Source organism: Apium graveolens, chromosome 1 (assembly GCF_009905375.1).
Source record: "Apium graveolens cultivar Ventura chromosome 1, ASM990537v1, whole genome shotgun sequence".
Taxonomy (NCBI): domain Eukaryota; kingdom Viridiplantae; phylum Streptophyta; class Magnoliopsida; order Apiales; family Apiaceae; genus Apium; species Apium graveolens.
Window position 1 is genome coordinate 31,585,793 of NC_133647.1, and position 17,073 is coordinate 31,602,865.

Below are 17,073 nucleotides of genomic sequence, written 5' to 3' on the forward strand. Positions count from 1 at the left end.
TGGATTCGTGAATCGAGGGCGGGGATAGCATTTCCCGACTCCGAAGTGACCCGATGACCATCCTTATTCCTAATGTGCATGAGTTTGGTGCATTTATTTTGACAAAATTATTGTGAATGTAAAGGTTTATCAATATTTATAATCAGAACATCTATCAAAATACATCAAACTAATGGGTAATGGGAGTGAGTGCCTATTATTTGCGGCGGTTGTGTCCCTGATAATATTTATGATCGATTTATTAAGTGTGTGTTTGTGAGCATATGCTAAAAAGTATGATTGATAAGTTATAAAAAATTTATTGTTTGAGATTTTTGTGCATGCAGGGGATTCATCATTATTGATTAGCTTTGCACCAATATTTTGTGGACACCTCATCAGCACTATCTCTTAGCATATGTTCATGAACACGCACTAGAAAAATCCATTTACAATTAAAATGCTGTCAAAATGCATCAAAGTAACGGGAATCAATGCATATAATGGGATTGTTTTTTTAATATTTGAAATTTGTTTGGGTATATCATATAATTTTATCTCGGTGGCGGCGATCAAATCCCTTGGGTAAAGGTGAGGTTGGAGGTAGATTCTGGCCCCATATTTGCTGGCGAAACTGTTAGATATAATTGATGATATCAGCAGAAACTATCAGAAGTTCATATCAACGAATGATGATATCAACGGATGATAATGTCAACGGATGATAAAATCAGAATTTGTCACATCAGTTGATCTTCGATAAGGAAAAGGAAACAGGAACTCAAGGCGGTGAAGGTTTTATCTTAGAAGCATTGTATTAGGTTTCCTTTTGTTAATAAAATATGATTCCTTATACATTGTGTAGCTGTGCTCTATATAAAGCACAAATTAAGTTCATACTATAAGCATTGCGAACATTGTTATATCTTTCGCATAACCTAGCAGCTCTCAGGGATATCTGCTCATCCTTTCGAGAGAGTACGTTTGTAATCAGTTTTTATCTTTTAATATAAAAAATGTTGATTCTGTTGAAATTTTGTCGAATTGATTGTATTAAATGTATTCACCCCCCTCTACAATTGATTAAGGGCCTAACAGAAACCACCGCTCTTCTCCGTCGTGTCAAATCGGAAACCGCCAATGGCAAGAGTCATGCCTTCAAGGGAGATCTCGGGGTTTATTGAGTGTTGTTAAATCGAGGGAATGGCCAGAAACACTGCCGCCACCGCTGACGTGTTTTCCGATATTAGTCGTTTGAGACTGGTATTGTTATGAGAGGTGTTGCTTGGCCTACTATCACCAAGTCAACGCGGGTGAGCCCGAAAGTTTTGAAGCCTTTACCTGATGGATTAATCTCTCTTCCTCAGTTTTTCTGGACAGTGGGTGGTGAATTCAATGCATTTAGTTTGAAGCGGGATCTCTAGGGGAAATATTGAGTTTGTGGTATCGAAATGAGTGCAATATGAGAAATAGAAGGGCCTTACAACAACTACTTTTGGCTGATGTGAATGGGTAAGTCCCATGTGAATAAAACCATGGGCGGAGGTATTGTCTCGTTTACTTTTATTTTACCTACTTTTATATATCATTGTTTGTCATTTTTTCCTTAGGTCACACATATTTGTGCACACACAAGTCGGGGGTCTTTTGAGAAAATAGTCTCTTCATTCTTTGAAATGAGGGTAAGGCTGCGTACATTACATCCTCCCCGCCATAGACGGTATTATTGGGTAAGATAATGATGATGATGATGAAAGTTATGGGAGTCGGTGCATATCATGTGAGTCTGGTCATTAGAAAAATCATTTTTTAAGGGAAAAAAGAAATGTAATTTATTTTGTTAATGACATGTTCCTAAATAAATTCTGAAAGAAAGAAAGAAAATGAATTTTTAAAAATTTGAAAATTCTTTGTATATTTATTTTCAAAAAAATCTTTTCGGTTTTGAAAAGATTTTGAAACAAGATCCCTCATAAAAAAATTCAATCATAAATTTTGAAATTAAAGAAATTTAGTAATATCTATCATATGGGTTATATTGTAAAAAGCGCTAATATGACTAAGTCAGTAAATGTACCATCCAGGAATTAATCGGAATTAATTTAATATTATTTTTTTTGTAAATATTATATGTGTAATTATTTTGTTAAATTGATTATAAATTTTCTCTACAATTATTATAGATATGTATATATATACGCAAATAAATGTTAATATGTAGTATGATTAAAGAAAGTATAATTTTAAGATATAACTTATGAATTGATCTCAATTGAAGATGAAAAATTAAGAAAGTTAATTATTTAAATATTTAAAATAGTAATAATGTATACAAGAATTATATTTTTCTATATATTTTTTATTTTTTTACTAATGAAACTGATTAATCCGATTTTTGACTGATTTTATCCGAGACCCGATATTCGCCTAATTAGTTCGTTTTTCATGTATGAATGGTTTTAGATTATCTTTTGATCACAATGAAAACTATAATGCTCTTGGATATTGGGGTAGTGTATCAGAATGATAAAGATAACAGATCTTGTTATCTAACTTTACAATCGAAGTAACAATTTAATCGACTATAATCAAGCTCTAATGGAGCTAGATGAACAAGACGATTAAGAATAAGAATTGACAGATATATGGAAGAAAGAGAGGAAGAGAGAGAGAGAGAGAAAGAGATGAGAGATTGAGACTTTAACATTTTTATTCATAATGAATTCCCAGCAACAATCCATGTTTTATACATTGAAAAAGTGAAAACAAATTCTAACAGATTTTCCCGCCTAAACTGAATGATATGCATTTACTGAAATACCCTTGTTACAATAGCCTTGTTATAACATATCTCCCTGCTTCTTGAAGACTTGTCCTCAAGTCATCAGTAATAAGGAAAATCTGGAAATTGATCAACAAAAGTAGCAGCCTTTTCCCAAGTAGCTTCAGTCACTGGCAAGCCTTCCCATTGAACCAAGAACTGTACTTCAACAGCATTATGAATCTTCTGAATCCTCCTCTCCAAAATAGCTTGAGGTACTCTAAGTTTATCTGCAGATTCTCTGAATGTAGGTAATGTAATAGTTAAAGGAAGGTCACCATGAAAAGCTTTGAGTTGTGAAACATGAAAGACATCATGTATACCAACAGAAGAAGGAAATTTTAATTTGTAAGCTACTTTGCCAATTTTAGCAATGATCTGAAATGGACCATAAAACTTTGCAAAAAGCTTATGATTGGCTCTATATTGCACAGACTGTTGTTTATAAAGCTGAAGCTTCAACCAAACCCAATCATGTACAGAAAAATTCATGTTTGATCTATGCTTATCCGCTTGACTTTTCATCATTTGTTGAGCCTTAATCAAGTGACCCTTAAGATCAACCAAAACCTGTTCTCTCCTTTGCAAACTTCTATAAACCTCATCATTCAAAACTTCCCCAGGTAGATAAGGCAAATGCAATGGAGGGGGTTGGCCATAGACTACCTCATAAGGTGTCATTTTGATAGCAATATGAACGTGAGTATTGTACCACCATTCTGACAATTAGGGTTGTAAACGAACCGAGCTGTTCGTTAAGCTCGTTCGGTTCGTTCGAGTTAGAGCTCGATAAGCTCATCCGATAAGCTTATCGAACTCGAGTTCGAACGACATTTCTTGTCCGATAATCTTAACGAACCGAACCGAACTTTTAAGGTGTTCGACTCGAGTTCAGTTCGTGTTCGGTTCGAGTTCGGTTCGTTCGTTAAGCTCGAGTTCGGTTCGAAAAAAAATAGTATATTTATAATATTATATGTATAAATAATATATATTAATTATATTTTATAATTATTTTAAATAATATTTGTAAAAAAATATATAATTAATAGTTTGATACAATTTTTCACTTAAAATAATATTTAAAAGTATTTTTTTAAATACAAATGATGTTCGCGAACAGTACGTGTTCGTTCGTGTTCAGTTCGATTCGATATGTTCACGAACAGTTCGTGTTCGGTTCGAATATTACCGAACTCGAGTTCGGACAACAAATTTTGTCCGATAAGCTTATCGGACAGTGTTTGGTTCGTTAAGATTTTGTCCGAGTTCGTTAAAAGTTCGTTCGAGTTCGTCCGAGTTGGGTTCGTTTACAGCTCTACTGACAATGGTAGCCAATAACTCCAATCTTTTTCATTAGTGCTACACATGCACCTTAAGTAATTTTCAAGACACCTGTTAACAACTTCTGTTTGGCCATCAATGGCAGGATGGTAAGCAGATGAGAGTAAAAATTCAGTACCATGAATAGAGAAGAGACCTTGCCAAAATGTACTGAGAAAAACACTATCTCTGTCACTTACTATAGGCCTAGGCCTACCATGGAGTTCAAACACATTGTCTAAATAAATTTGAGCCACTCCAATTGCAGTGTAAGGATGAGCCAAAAACATAAAATGAGCATATTTGCTCAATCTGTCCACTACTACAAATATGACAGATTGACCTTGGGATTTAGGCAATCCGGTGATGAAATCCATAGAAATGTCTGTCCAGACCTCATTTGGAATTGGTAAAGGCTGAAGTAAGCCAGGATAAGCAGCTAAATCAGCCTTGTTCCTTTGACAGTCCTGAAAATGTTGAATGAATTGACTCACCTGTACAGACATACCTGTTAGGAAATGAATAACACACAGAGGGGGGGGGGTGAATGTGTTTTACTGTTTTTAGGCTTTTCTTGAAAGTTAATGGTTGAACAAAGTAAATTAAATCTTATAGATAAAAGTGTTCATGCAGAATTTAAACTTGCAGAAAATAAAGAACACATATCTTCAAAACTCACTTTTTTATATTAAAATTAAACTGTTTTCCTACAAAATTTCTAAGCTCTTTGATGTTAAAGAGCTCAACTTCTTCTTGAGAGTGTTACAAGAAATCTGATCTAAATTATTGTAACTGACTAAGGACCAGTGTTACCTTAATAACTCAGTGAACTGCTGGTTTATATAGTGGATGATAAAACATGCTATTAGTTTTTCTAAACTGTCACTTGTCATTTCTATTTATAAAAAAGCAGATCTTCCATTTCTGGCTCTGCATATCTTTAGCATCCCGTGTTCACTTTAATCTTCCTCCGTCAGTTAATCTTTTCCATTGATCTTGCATACTCTTCAAGCTGCTTTTTGTAGACTTGTCAATCCAGCTGTTGGATTGTTTGTTGATTATTTATCTTGGATATTGAACTGATCTGCAACCTTGTACTTTGAGACTGTACATCGAGATCTCCAGTTTAGGTATGTAGAACACTTGACATCTCTATAAGTATATAGGCTTATCGAGATCTCTAACATTCCATATTTGGATTGGTTTGTAGAGGTCTTCAGCTTGTCGAGATCTCTAGTCTTCACATCTACACTTTGACTTATGGATAAGTTTTAGTTCTCTAGTGGTTTCTTGACAAGTCGATGTCTCAGAATTCCTTAGTCAAATTCACCTTGTCGATATCTCAGAGTTCTCTAGTGAATTTTGATTTATCTATATCTCTGAGTTCTCTAGTGGAACTTGACTTATCGATAACTCAGAGTTCTCTACTGAATGTAGACTTGTCGATAACTCTGAATTTTCTAGTGAAGGAATGACTTATCGATATCTCCAATCTTCAGTTCTTCAATTTGGCTTGTCGATGTCTTCCTGAGTTCTCTAGTAGCTATCCTGACTTCTCGATAAACCATTCTGGAGTTCTCGAATGACTTCTCTATAACATTAAATCTATGACTTGCAGAGATCTTGACTTATAATATTTTTCTCCAAACATATTCATTCAACTCCAAGCTTCTTCAAAATTCTTCTGAGGCATGATCTTCTTGATCTTCTTCTAGATAGAATCCTTAGGCTTGATACTGTTTCAGGAAAAAGACTCCAGTCTGCTCCTTTGCATTTTTACAGACTTTAAGTGTTACAAGTACAAAATACAAATTAAGATAGCAATACAACTTACTTAGGTTTGGCCCCAAGTTTCACTGATTACCAAAAATAACAGTTCATTAATCTCCTCCTTAGATCAGATGTCCATCTGGCTTGCTTCATACTTTGATCAGAGACACTAATGATATTGTTATTTCCAGTGATCTTTGGCATCATCACTTATATATTACAGTCTCCCCCAACTTGTTTATTATGGAATTATGCACAAGTTCTGATTGATGATGTCAAAACTCTGGCTAATTACAGAATTTACTCTCCCCATCTGGTTCAATCTCCCCATCTGGTCTTCTTTTGAGTTGCATTTAGATTTATTCTTCTCTCCCCCTATGAAGAATAGAATTTTATTATCTGGCAACATCCATCAGCTGTTTTGGCATTTAGACATATTCTCCCCCTTTTTGACATTATCTCCAGGTAGAAAGATACAGCTAGATGTACATTGTTCAAGCTGCTGTCATTGTCCATTTAGAGCACTGTCTGCAGCTTCAAGCTTCAGTTAGATCTGTGGTGATAAGTTTATCAAGCAGAATGGAAGTTTCACTTAGATCTGCAGAAGAAGTCTGTCAGTAGAAAATGTCCTAAACTCTCTGTTCTTTTGAATAAGTAGTCTCACTACTTTCTCACTGCACCAGTCTCATGACTTTTGAGAGTCAGAGATTTTTTCACAAGGATTACTAAATCTAGACACTCATCTACCTCTCCTTTTTCCAGGAAGGAACCTGCCTCTCTTACTTTCTATTTTTCTCTCAATCTTTTCTCTCATTCTCACATGAAAGGCTCAATTGTTGTTTGACTTACAGAAATAAGAGGTGGCTGAGACGAGTTGTCTGTGATCATATGATTAGGGGTAATCCATATAGGTCTAACCATACTCACTTCATCAAAAGATTAAATACCAGTTTGAGATTGTAAGATGAATGACTCATCAGAAACACCTATGACTAGGGTCAGAGTTTGACTCATAAATTGCTCTATGGTTTTGACAGTGTGTTGTTCCTCACTTGTAGTGGAAACCTCCAACTGAATTGGAGGGGATTTGAATGGGTTACTATCATGTACACCAGCCTCAAACCCTTGTGTGTCTTGCAACACACTTGCACATAAATGTGCTATACTTGCCCTTTTCATGACATCGTCATAGGCAATTGTACTTCTAGCTTTGACTGCTAAGACAACTTTTGTAGAGTTGTGAGGGGAGTTGTTCCTTCATGAGGAACCTCCAATTGAATTGGAGAGGATTTAGATAGCTCCCCCTCAGGAGTACTATCCTCAAACCTTTCAGTATGTGAAGACTGTTTTGCACATGAAGGTGCATTAGAGGTGTTCATGGGATATTCAGTAAAAACTGATAAATTTCCCATGTTAATGATGGTTTCTTTTCTCAAACAATAAAACAATCTGAAGAACATGGTGAAATTGCTGTCCTTTTGTAAAACAGATTTCTTTTGAGAGTCACCTGAGTGGGATTGTGTTTGAGTTTATGTTTGTGTTGCTGTGCCTGGGTGAACTGCAGTTTGGTTGAGAAGTGTTTTAACTACAGTTTAACATAAATACCTGTTGACTGATTATTTGAATTTCCTGTTGTTGTCTGAGTAGATTGTGTTGGACCTATAATGCATTGAACATACTTGTCTTTTTGGAATTTTAATTAGGCATAAGCATTGAGATATACAGTTGCAAGCACTATGACAGGAAAGATAATAATCAATTGAGTTGTAAACACAAGGCAATCATGACATAAACAACAAGCAACAAAAACAAATTGATAGAGAAGAAGAGAATTTTTCATTGATAATAAACACAGAGTACATTAAGATTTAGATTACATCAAGTAAATCCTAATCCTAACTACTCTAGTTTTGGCTTCTTCTTCTCGGCCTTTATCCTCCTTGCCCGACGCTGGTAAGCTCTGGACATGGAGTGTGCAAGCGAGATGATCCTCTCCTGCAACTCCAGAGCAGCAAGGCGTTGCTGCTCATCCACCCTTGCACGTCTCTCCTGCTCCAGAGAGACTTCTCCCTCAAATAAAAGGAAGTTGATCCGATCATCCCACGAGAGTTCATCAAAGACCTCAAGTGGAACATCAAAGGGGCTGCAAACAACCCCCTTGATACAGACACGAAGTCCGATAAGATCAAAGTAAACTTGGTCATCAGCCAGATGATGAACTGGTTGATAAACTCCATTTAAAAGCATGTAGAAGACCGGGGCATCCATTGGAGAGAGAGATGAACAAGAGGTGATTTTTGAAATTAGGATGTTTGTTGAGAATGAGAGTAGTGATGGATACAGAGGAGTGAAGGGTTTGAATTTATAGAGGGTGAAAAGAAAGAAACCAAGAGACTCTTGAAAACCCGGTTAATAAGTGTAATAATTACACAAGCATCCTTTACGAGAAACTAGACAGTTAAGAATGACTAGTTACTATTCCCCATGCAAGTACTCAAGAATCTTAGTTCACTTTCTAGGAAAACTATTTCCCATGCAAATAAACAAGTACTCCCTACACAAAAAGTAACCCCTCCTATCAGCAAAATATTTCACTAGCTAACTCATTAAAACAAATACTGATAAGGAATTATTTTCAATAAATTCAAAACACATAATTAACACATAGTCAATTAATTTTAACTATTATCAGCATTCGTAAAACATCAATATAATGCACTAGTCTACTTACATTAGATTAACATATTCCACATTTAAAAAAAATTGCACAAAAGCATGTAAATGTGTCAATAAGTCTGAGTAATTATAGACAAAGTATGTCAAAAGTATTTTGCTGAACATAATTTATGAATTAAATTATTTCAGTAAATGACTTGTCGAGAACTCAAAAATAGACATTTGAAGTTAGTTTATCGAGAAGTCATTTTGAGAAATAAAGTACATATCGAGAAGTCATTTTAAATTACTCTTTTAGAGAACTCAAACTTGACTTATCAAGATGTCAAATAAATACCCAGTTTGTCCAAAAAGTGGACTGAATTAATTCCAACTTTTATTTGAACAAATTCAAAATAAAATTAGAATAAATTTTCCAAAAGTATTTTACCAAAATAATTTATTAATTTAAATTATCTCAGTTCTGAGTTATTGATAAGTCAAAAATTGTACTTGTAGAGAATTCTGTGAATAAACACTACTAGAGAATTCTACAAGGACTTATCGATAAGTCACTCTTAAGCCTATCGAGAAGTCACTCGAGAAGTCAGTAAATTGACTTATCGAGGACTCACTCGAGAAGTCCTAAAATGACTTGTCGAGAAGTCAATTTATACTTATCGAGAACTCAGTTCTCTATATACTTTTGGGTTATTGTAATTCTGCCTTGTGTTAATTTTACATATTAAGAAGGTAAATTAGCAACTGAGCAGTTTACTTAGAATTTGAAAAATTCCAAGTTAATTGAATTTGAAAAACAAATATGCAGAGATTTCTGAAATATTCATAATTCATATTTCAGTTAATTTCCAATTTAATCAAATTGATTTTGATTTACTGGAGATTAATCTGCTGCAAAATATTTGCTGAGTTCTTGCCTTAGGATGAAGTGTTAAGCATTCCAATTTCACCTACAAGTCTAGTGAAGGTTGCTTCATCCAAAGGTTTAGTAAAAATGTCAGCTAATTGTTTTTCTGTTGGTACAAAAATGAGCTCAATGGTACCATTTGTAGCATGTTCTCTGATGAAATGATGTCTTACATCAATGTGCTTTGTCCTAGAATGATTGACTGGATTAGCTACTATAGATATAGCACTAGTATTGTCACACTAAATAGGAATTTTGTGTAACACTAGGCCATAATCCATTAGCTGATTTCTAATCCAAAGCACTTGAGCACAACAACTTCCTGCAACTATGTATTCAGCTTCAGCTGTAGAAGTTGATACAAATTGTTATTTCTTGCTATACCAGGATACAAGTCTTTGTCCAAGAAATTGACAGCTTTCACTGGTACTCTTTCTGTCAACCCTGCATCCAGCAAAATCTGTATATGTGTAACCAACATCTTCAAAATTAGTTCCCTTAGGATACCATAATCCCAAGTTTGGAGTTCCCTTCAAGTATCTGAAAATCCTCTTTGCAGCCATCAAATGTGATTCTTTTGGATTGGATTGAAATCTTGCACATAGACATGTGGCAAACATGATGTCTGGTCTACTTGCTATTAGGTAAAGCAATGATCCAATCATCCCTCTATAGCTTGAGATATCTATACTTTTGCAATTTTTATCTTCATCCAACTTTATTGTAGTAGACATAGGTGTAGATGCAGGTGAACTATCAATCATTTCAAACTTTTTCAATAGATCCTTGACATATTTAGTTTGGTTAATGAAGATACCATCACTTCTTTGGCTGACTTGAAGTCCAAGGAAGTAACTCAGTTCCCCCATCATACTTATTTCATATTCACTTTGCATAAGCTTGGAGAATCTTTGGAAAAACTTCTCATTAGTAGAACCAAAAATGATATCATCCACATAAATCTGAACTAGGATCATATCTTCACCATGTTTCTTGTAGAAGAGAGTCTTGTCTATGGTTCCTCTAGTAAAACCATACTTTAGTAGGAAATCTGATAGTGTGTCATACCAAGCTCTAGGTGCCTGTTTTAGTCCATACAGAGCCTTGAGTAACTTGTACATAAAATTTGGAAATTTTGGATCTTCAAAGTCAGGTGGCTGTTGCACATAAACTTCTTCTTCTAGCTCACCATTCAAAAAGGCACTTTTGACATCCATTTGATACACTTTGAAGTTTGAATGTGTAGCAAATGCTAAGAAAATTCTTATAGCTTCAAGTCTTGCAACTGGAGCAAAAGTTTCATCATAATCAATTCCTTCTTCTTGTGAGTAGCCTTTTACAACTAACCTTGCTTTGTTTCTAGTAACTATACCATTTTCATCCATCTTATTCCTGAACGCCCATTTTATTCCAATGATGCTTCTATTCTTTGGTACAGGAACTAATTTCCAGACTTTGCTTCTTTCAAACTGATTCAATTCTTCCTGCATGGCAGATATCCAGTCAGGATCTAGAAGAGCTTCATCAGTTTTCTTAGGTTCTACTTGAGACAGGAAACATGCACATAGGCACTCACTAGCAGTTGCACTTCTGGTCCTCACACCAGCAGTAGGATCACCAATAATTGCATCTCTAGTGTGACTCCTATCCTTGTATGAGTTTGTTGACTGGTGCCTTCATTATTTTCCTCATTTTTAGTATGACTGATGGATTCTTCTTCTCTTTCTCCCTTGAGTTTGTGCTCTCAAATTCAGGTGTTTGAAATGAGTTTCCATTTTCATGATTTTCCTGTTAAGTAGTCTCTTCATTTAATGTCTGATGTGCATCAACTTCAATTCTCCATCAGAGTCACCATCAATATTGAAATTTTTGAATTCCAGGGCTTCAGCTTCATTATCATCAAGGCATTTCAAGCCTAGACATTTGTCATCATCAAAGATCACATTTGTGCTTTCCATAATCTTCTTTTGATCAGTCAAATAAACTTTGTAGGTTGTTCTTTTTAGTGAATATCCCAGAAAAATTGCTTTAAAAACTTTTGAGTCAAATTTTCCCACATATTTAGAGTTGTCTGCCAGAATATAATACTTGCTTCCAAACACATGAAGATGCTTTATAGTAGGCTTCCTCTTGGACATGATTGAGTAAGGTGACTTGCCATGTGCCTTGTTAATGAGAAATCTGTTCTGAGTGTAACAAGCAGTGTTAACAGCATCTTCCCAGAAACTTGTTGGCAACTTGGCATCTTGCAGCATTGTTCTGGCAGCTTCAACCAAAGTTCTGTTCTTTCTCTCAACTACTCCATTTTGTTGAGGTGTCATGGCAGCTGAGAATTCTTGAACAATGCCTTTGCCTTTGCAGAATTCACTTAATGTAACATTTCTGAATTCTGTTCCATTGTCACTTCTCAGTCTTTTCACACAATTGTAATCTTTAGCCTGCTTTTCTATCTTCTTGATGTGCTCAATTATGATGTGTGGAGTTTCATATTTAGAGTACATGAACTCTACCCAAGTGTATCTTAAGAAATCATCCACCATCACAAGTGCATATTTGTTCCTTGAAACTAATAAGACATTCACTGGCCCAAATAAGTCCATGTGAATAAGTTGCAAGGGTGCACTTATAGAATTCACAGTTTTTGACTTGTGACTAGATCTTTTCATCTTTCCTTTCTGACAAGCTTCACAAACTTCAATTTGAGCAAATTCCAGTTTGGGCATGTCTCTCACTAACTCCTTTTTGACTAAGTTGTTAATTGCCTTGAAATTCAAATGAGACAGCTTCTTATGCCATAGCTTGCTTTGTTCTTCTGATGCCTTGGTGTAGAAGCAACAAATACCATCCTTATTTGTTGAGTCCAGATCTGCAACAAACAAGCTTCCTTTTCTTTCTCCTTTCAGAGCAACTTCACCAGTTTTCTTGCTGATAAAAGTGCATTCTTCTTTATTGAATAAAACTTCATATCCTTTATCTGCAAATTGGCTAACACTGAGAAGATTCACTTCAAGACCAGCTACTAGGGTTACATCATCAATGACAATATTTTCAGAAACAATCTCGCCATATCCCATTGTGAATCATTTGCTGTTGTCCCAAAGGTTACCAATGGGTCAGCTTTCTCCTCAAACTGTGATAGCAGGGCCTTATCACATGTCATATGTCTAGAGCATCCATTGTCAATGATCCATATGACTTTCTTCACTTTGCCCTGCACACAATGAGATTCAGGTATATTTAGTGACCCAAGCAGTGTGGGGTACTTTCTTCTTGTTAACTGATTTAGCATAAGTAGAGTGAGTTGTTTCAGATAAAATAGAGTTCAATGATTGTTGTGCATTTTCCCTTTCTGATGTAGACTCAATTTTTATTTTATTAAGGTCTACTCTTAGTTTATGGCAATTCTTCATCACTTTCAAGTTGCAAGGGATGCAGTCAAACTTATCACAGAATGAGTAGGGATCAGTTAAATCTGCTTCATTGTATTTGCAAGCTCCTTCAGTTGGCTTACTAACAACCTTTTTACAAAGGTGAGTTAGATGATTTGCAGAGCCACATTTTTCATACTTCTTTCCATGAGCATCTGCAACATAGTCCAGATTATTGCTTTTGTTTACCCCTATTCTCCCATTTCTATTTTTCTTCTTCTTTCTTGCATCTTCAATCTTGGTTTCTTTGACAGGAGTCTCGGTGCTTTGATTGTTCATGAGATTTTCTTCTGCCTTGGAAGATTGAGTTGAGTTGGCATTTTTCTTTTCATTATCCTCATCTGCAATTTCTTGCTTGATAATCAATTCTTCTTCACTGAAGTCTACTTCACAAGCCTTGAACATAGGTGACCCAACCTTTTTCAGCATTGCTGGAACATTTTCATTCTCTGTTGCTTTTTCTTTGTCCCTTATATTCTTCTTTTTGCTGTTCAAAGCATCATAATCAAGACCAATAATAATGTTTGCACATGGTTTGATTTTCTCATGGTACTAACCAACCAATTCAGATACATTATTGAAAGACTTCAACCTTACTTCATTTTTCTCCAGTTTTCCCTTAGCACAGCCTCAATCTCATTTGCACACTTGAGCTTGTTCTTCAAATAACCATTTTCTTGTTTCAAAGCTTCAAGCTCCATTATCAACAATTTAGTTCCTTGTTTTTCATTCTCAAGCTTCTCATTTAACTTTGTTAATCCGCTAACTTCTTCATTAGCAGAAACCATGCTTGTGTGGATGTGAAACATTTATGTGCTCATCTTCTCAACAGTTTCCTTATATTGATTCACATTTAAATCAATGGTGATAAGAGTTGGTACCTGTGATTTAGATGAGGATGATTCTCCTTGCTCCAAGCCATGAGTGCATAGTTTCCAAGTTCTTCATCTTCACCAATTTCATAGTCATCCCAACTTTTACCTTCTGCAATATAAGCTTTGCTTTGTTGTTTCTTCAGAAGAGCTTCATACTTTGCTTCAAGTTCAAGATAAGCCTTATATTTTGTTACCTCTTTGGGTTTCCTGCATTCTGTAACAAAGTGACCCAGTTCATCACAATTGAAGCACCTTATCTTAGACCTGTCAACAGATCCAGTTTTGTAGCCATTCTTGCTATTAGAATTGTACTTCCCTTTTTCCTTCCAGCTGCTGTCTTTGTTGAAAGACTATCCTTTATTCTTGAAGTATCTTGGCTTCTTTACTCTAATATTAGAGAATTTCCTATCCAAATAAGCCATTGACTGATCTAGCTCATCCAGTTCTTCAAGAGTATAAAACTCATCTTTTTCCAATTCCAGAATGACTTGTTCATATTCCAAGGACATTTATTAATCTAACATTTATATCACAGTAAAATAAGAATTAATAAATTATAAAGGGAATAATCGATAGAACATAAACATTAATAATCCTAATATCTTAAACTAAAATATCATAGTGTTGTCTCTAGGGCACAAACACTAACAATATCTTACTTGCACTAGAGCCAATCACCCATGTATCTAATACTCAAGGAACTAGTATGACCATCGTGCTTCTGCTGTGACAAAGCCTTAGTCCGTGGGTCTGCAATACTATCATTACTATGCACTTTACATTTATATCTCCTTGATCATTAATCTCATTAATAGGGTGATATCACTTATGGACATGCCTAAACAGTCTCCTTGGCTGTTTAGAAAGCATCTGTATATTCGGCTTCCATAGAATCATCAGTGTTCTTGCTGTGAACTATTCAAGCTAACATCAATTATATTTAGACAAAACACAAACCTGACATAGACACATAATCATCCTTGTCTATCCAGAAAGTAGGTTAAGAAACTAGTATCAGTATAACCCTTTACAACCAGTTCCCTATCTTCTCCATACACCAAAAATAAATCTTTAGTCCTCTTTAAGTACTTAAGAATATTCTTGAAACTTATCCAGTGACCCTCACCTGTATTAGACTGGTATCTACTCGTCATGCTCAAAGCATACGAAACATCAGGATAATTACATATCATTATACACTTTATAGATCCAATTTCTAAAGCATATGGAGCTTTCTCAAACGTCCCTTATCATCTAATGATTTAGGGGCAATTATCTTTTGAGATCACTATCCCATGAGATATCGAAATATATCCTTTCTTTATTACCTGCATCCTAAAATGATGCAATATTTTTTCAATGTATGTACTCCGACTAGGTCGATTAATCTTTTCAATCTATCTCTATAGATTTTGATCCCTAATATATAGATAGCATCGCCTAAGTATTTTACCGAGAAACTATTTCTCAACCAAGTCTTAACAGCCTGTAGAGAAGATATGTCATTCCATATCTGTTATATGTCATCTACAAATAATACTAGGAATGTCACATGGCTCCCACTAACCTTCTTGTAAACACATGATTCATCTTCATTTTGAATAAAGCCAAGCTCTTTGACCATTTTATCAAAATGAATATTCATTCTCCTTAAGACTTGCTTCCATCTATAAATAGATAGAAGCAACTTACAAATATATTAACAAACTTTGGATCGACAAAACCCTCAGGTTGTATCATATATACATCCTCTTCAAGGCTCCCATATAAGAAAGTAGTTTTGACATCCATTTGCCAAATCTCATAGTCAAAGTAAGCAACTATTGCTAACAAAATCGTGATGGACTTGACCATAGAACTGGTGAAAAAGTCTCATCATAGTCTATACCATAAATTTGTTTGAAACCTTTTGCCACTAGTCGCACCTTATAGGTCTGTACTTTACCATCCATGTCAGTTTTCTTCTTGAAAACCTACTTGCACCCTATAAGTTTTACCCCTTCGATTGGATCAACTAAAGTCAATACTTTATTTTGATACATGGATTCCATCTTGGACTCATGGCCTTTAGCCATCTCTCGGAGTCTGAACTGTTCATAGCATCTTAGTAGATGAGAGGCTTATCATTATCCATAAGCATCACATCACCATCTTGAGTCAAGAGAAATTCATAATTTCTCCCGGGCTCATGGTGAATCCTACTAGATCTACGAATAACCTGTGTTTCCTAAACATGATTACTTTCAATATTTTGATGTACATCGTGATCTTATTCCAACTCTGGTTCAATGTTATCATGTGGTTCTCGATCTTCATCGAGATGTATTATCTTCCCACTGATTTTCTTAGAAAGTAGTTCTCCCTCAAAAAATACAGCGGCCCGAGCAATAAACACTTTGTTCTCGAAAGGATTATAAAACTATACCCTAATCTCACTTGGATATCCCACAAAATAGCATCTATCTTATTTTGGTCCAAGCTTGTCAGAGGCTAAACATTTTATAAATGCTTCACGTCCCCAAATTTTCATAAATGACATGCTATGACATTCATCACTCTATATCTCATACGGAGTATTTTGAACCGCCTTAGTCGGAACTTGGTTAAGTGTATATGCAGCCGTTTCTAGAGCATGACCCTAGAAACTGAATGGAAGATCCGCTTGACTAATCATCGATCGCACTATGTCCAACAAGGTACGATTTCTCCTCTCAGAATCTCTATTCCATTGAGGTGTTCCAGAAGGAGAAAGTTATGATACACTATCACACTCCTTCAAGAAACTCGTGAAATTGAGGTTTAAGTATTCTCCTCCACGATCTGATCGTAAAACTTTTATACTTTTCCCTTGTTTTCTTTTCTACTTCGGCCTTATATTCTTTAAACATTTCAAAAGAATCGGATTTGTTCTTCATAAGAACCACATATCCATATCTACTGAAATCATCAGTAAATGTTATGAAGTAGTGTAAGCCACCCCTTGCCATCATACGCATTCGACCACATACATCATTATGTATAAGTCATAATCGTTCGGTGGCCCTTTCACCTGATCAGGTAAAAAAAGCTTTAGTCATTTTTCCAATGAAACAAAGGTCGCATCTTCCGTATGATTCAAAATCAAACTTATCCAAGTATCCATCTATATGTAACTCAGAAATGCGTTTCTCATTATTATGGCTTAACGACAATGGTAGAAGTAATATTTGATTTGAGTCATCTTAGAACATATAAATTGTTAACTAATTGTGCAACATTATAAGCCTTATCATTAAAATAGAATAAACAACTATTGTT

General features: G+C 35.2%; 1 protein-coding gene across 1 annotated transcript; it reads right to left on the reverse strand.

The window, feature by feature from the left end:
• Positions 1-2,863: 2,863 nt before the first annotated feature.
• LOC141662583 (uncharacterized) lies at positions 2,864-3,481 on the reverse strand. Its single transcript, XM_074469235.1, has one exon. It carries the CDS (start codon positions 3,479-3,481, stop codon positions 2,864-2,866), a length of 618 nt encoding a protein of 205 aa, XP_074325336.1.
• Between the last annotated feature and the right edge of the window lie 13,592 nt (positions 3,482-17,073).

What these genes read in the sequence shown, in the direction of transcription:
- LOC141662583 (XM_074469235.1), bottom strand. Translation starts at nt 3,481, where the DNA reads ATGACACCTTATGAGGTAGTCTATGGCCAACCCCCTCCATTGCATTTG.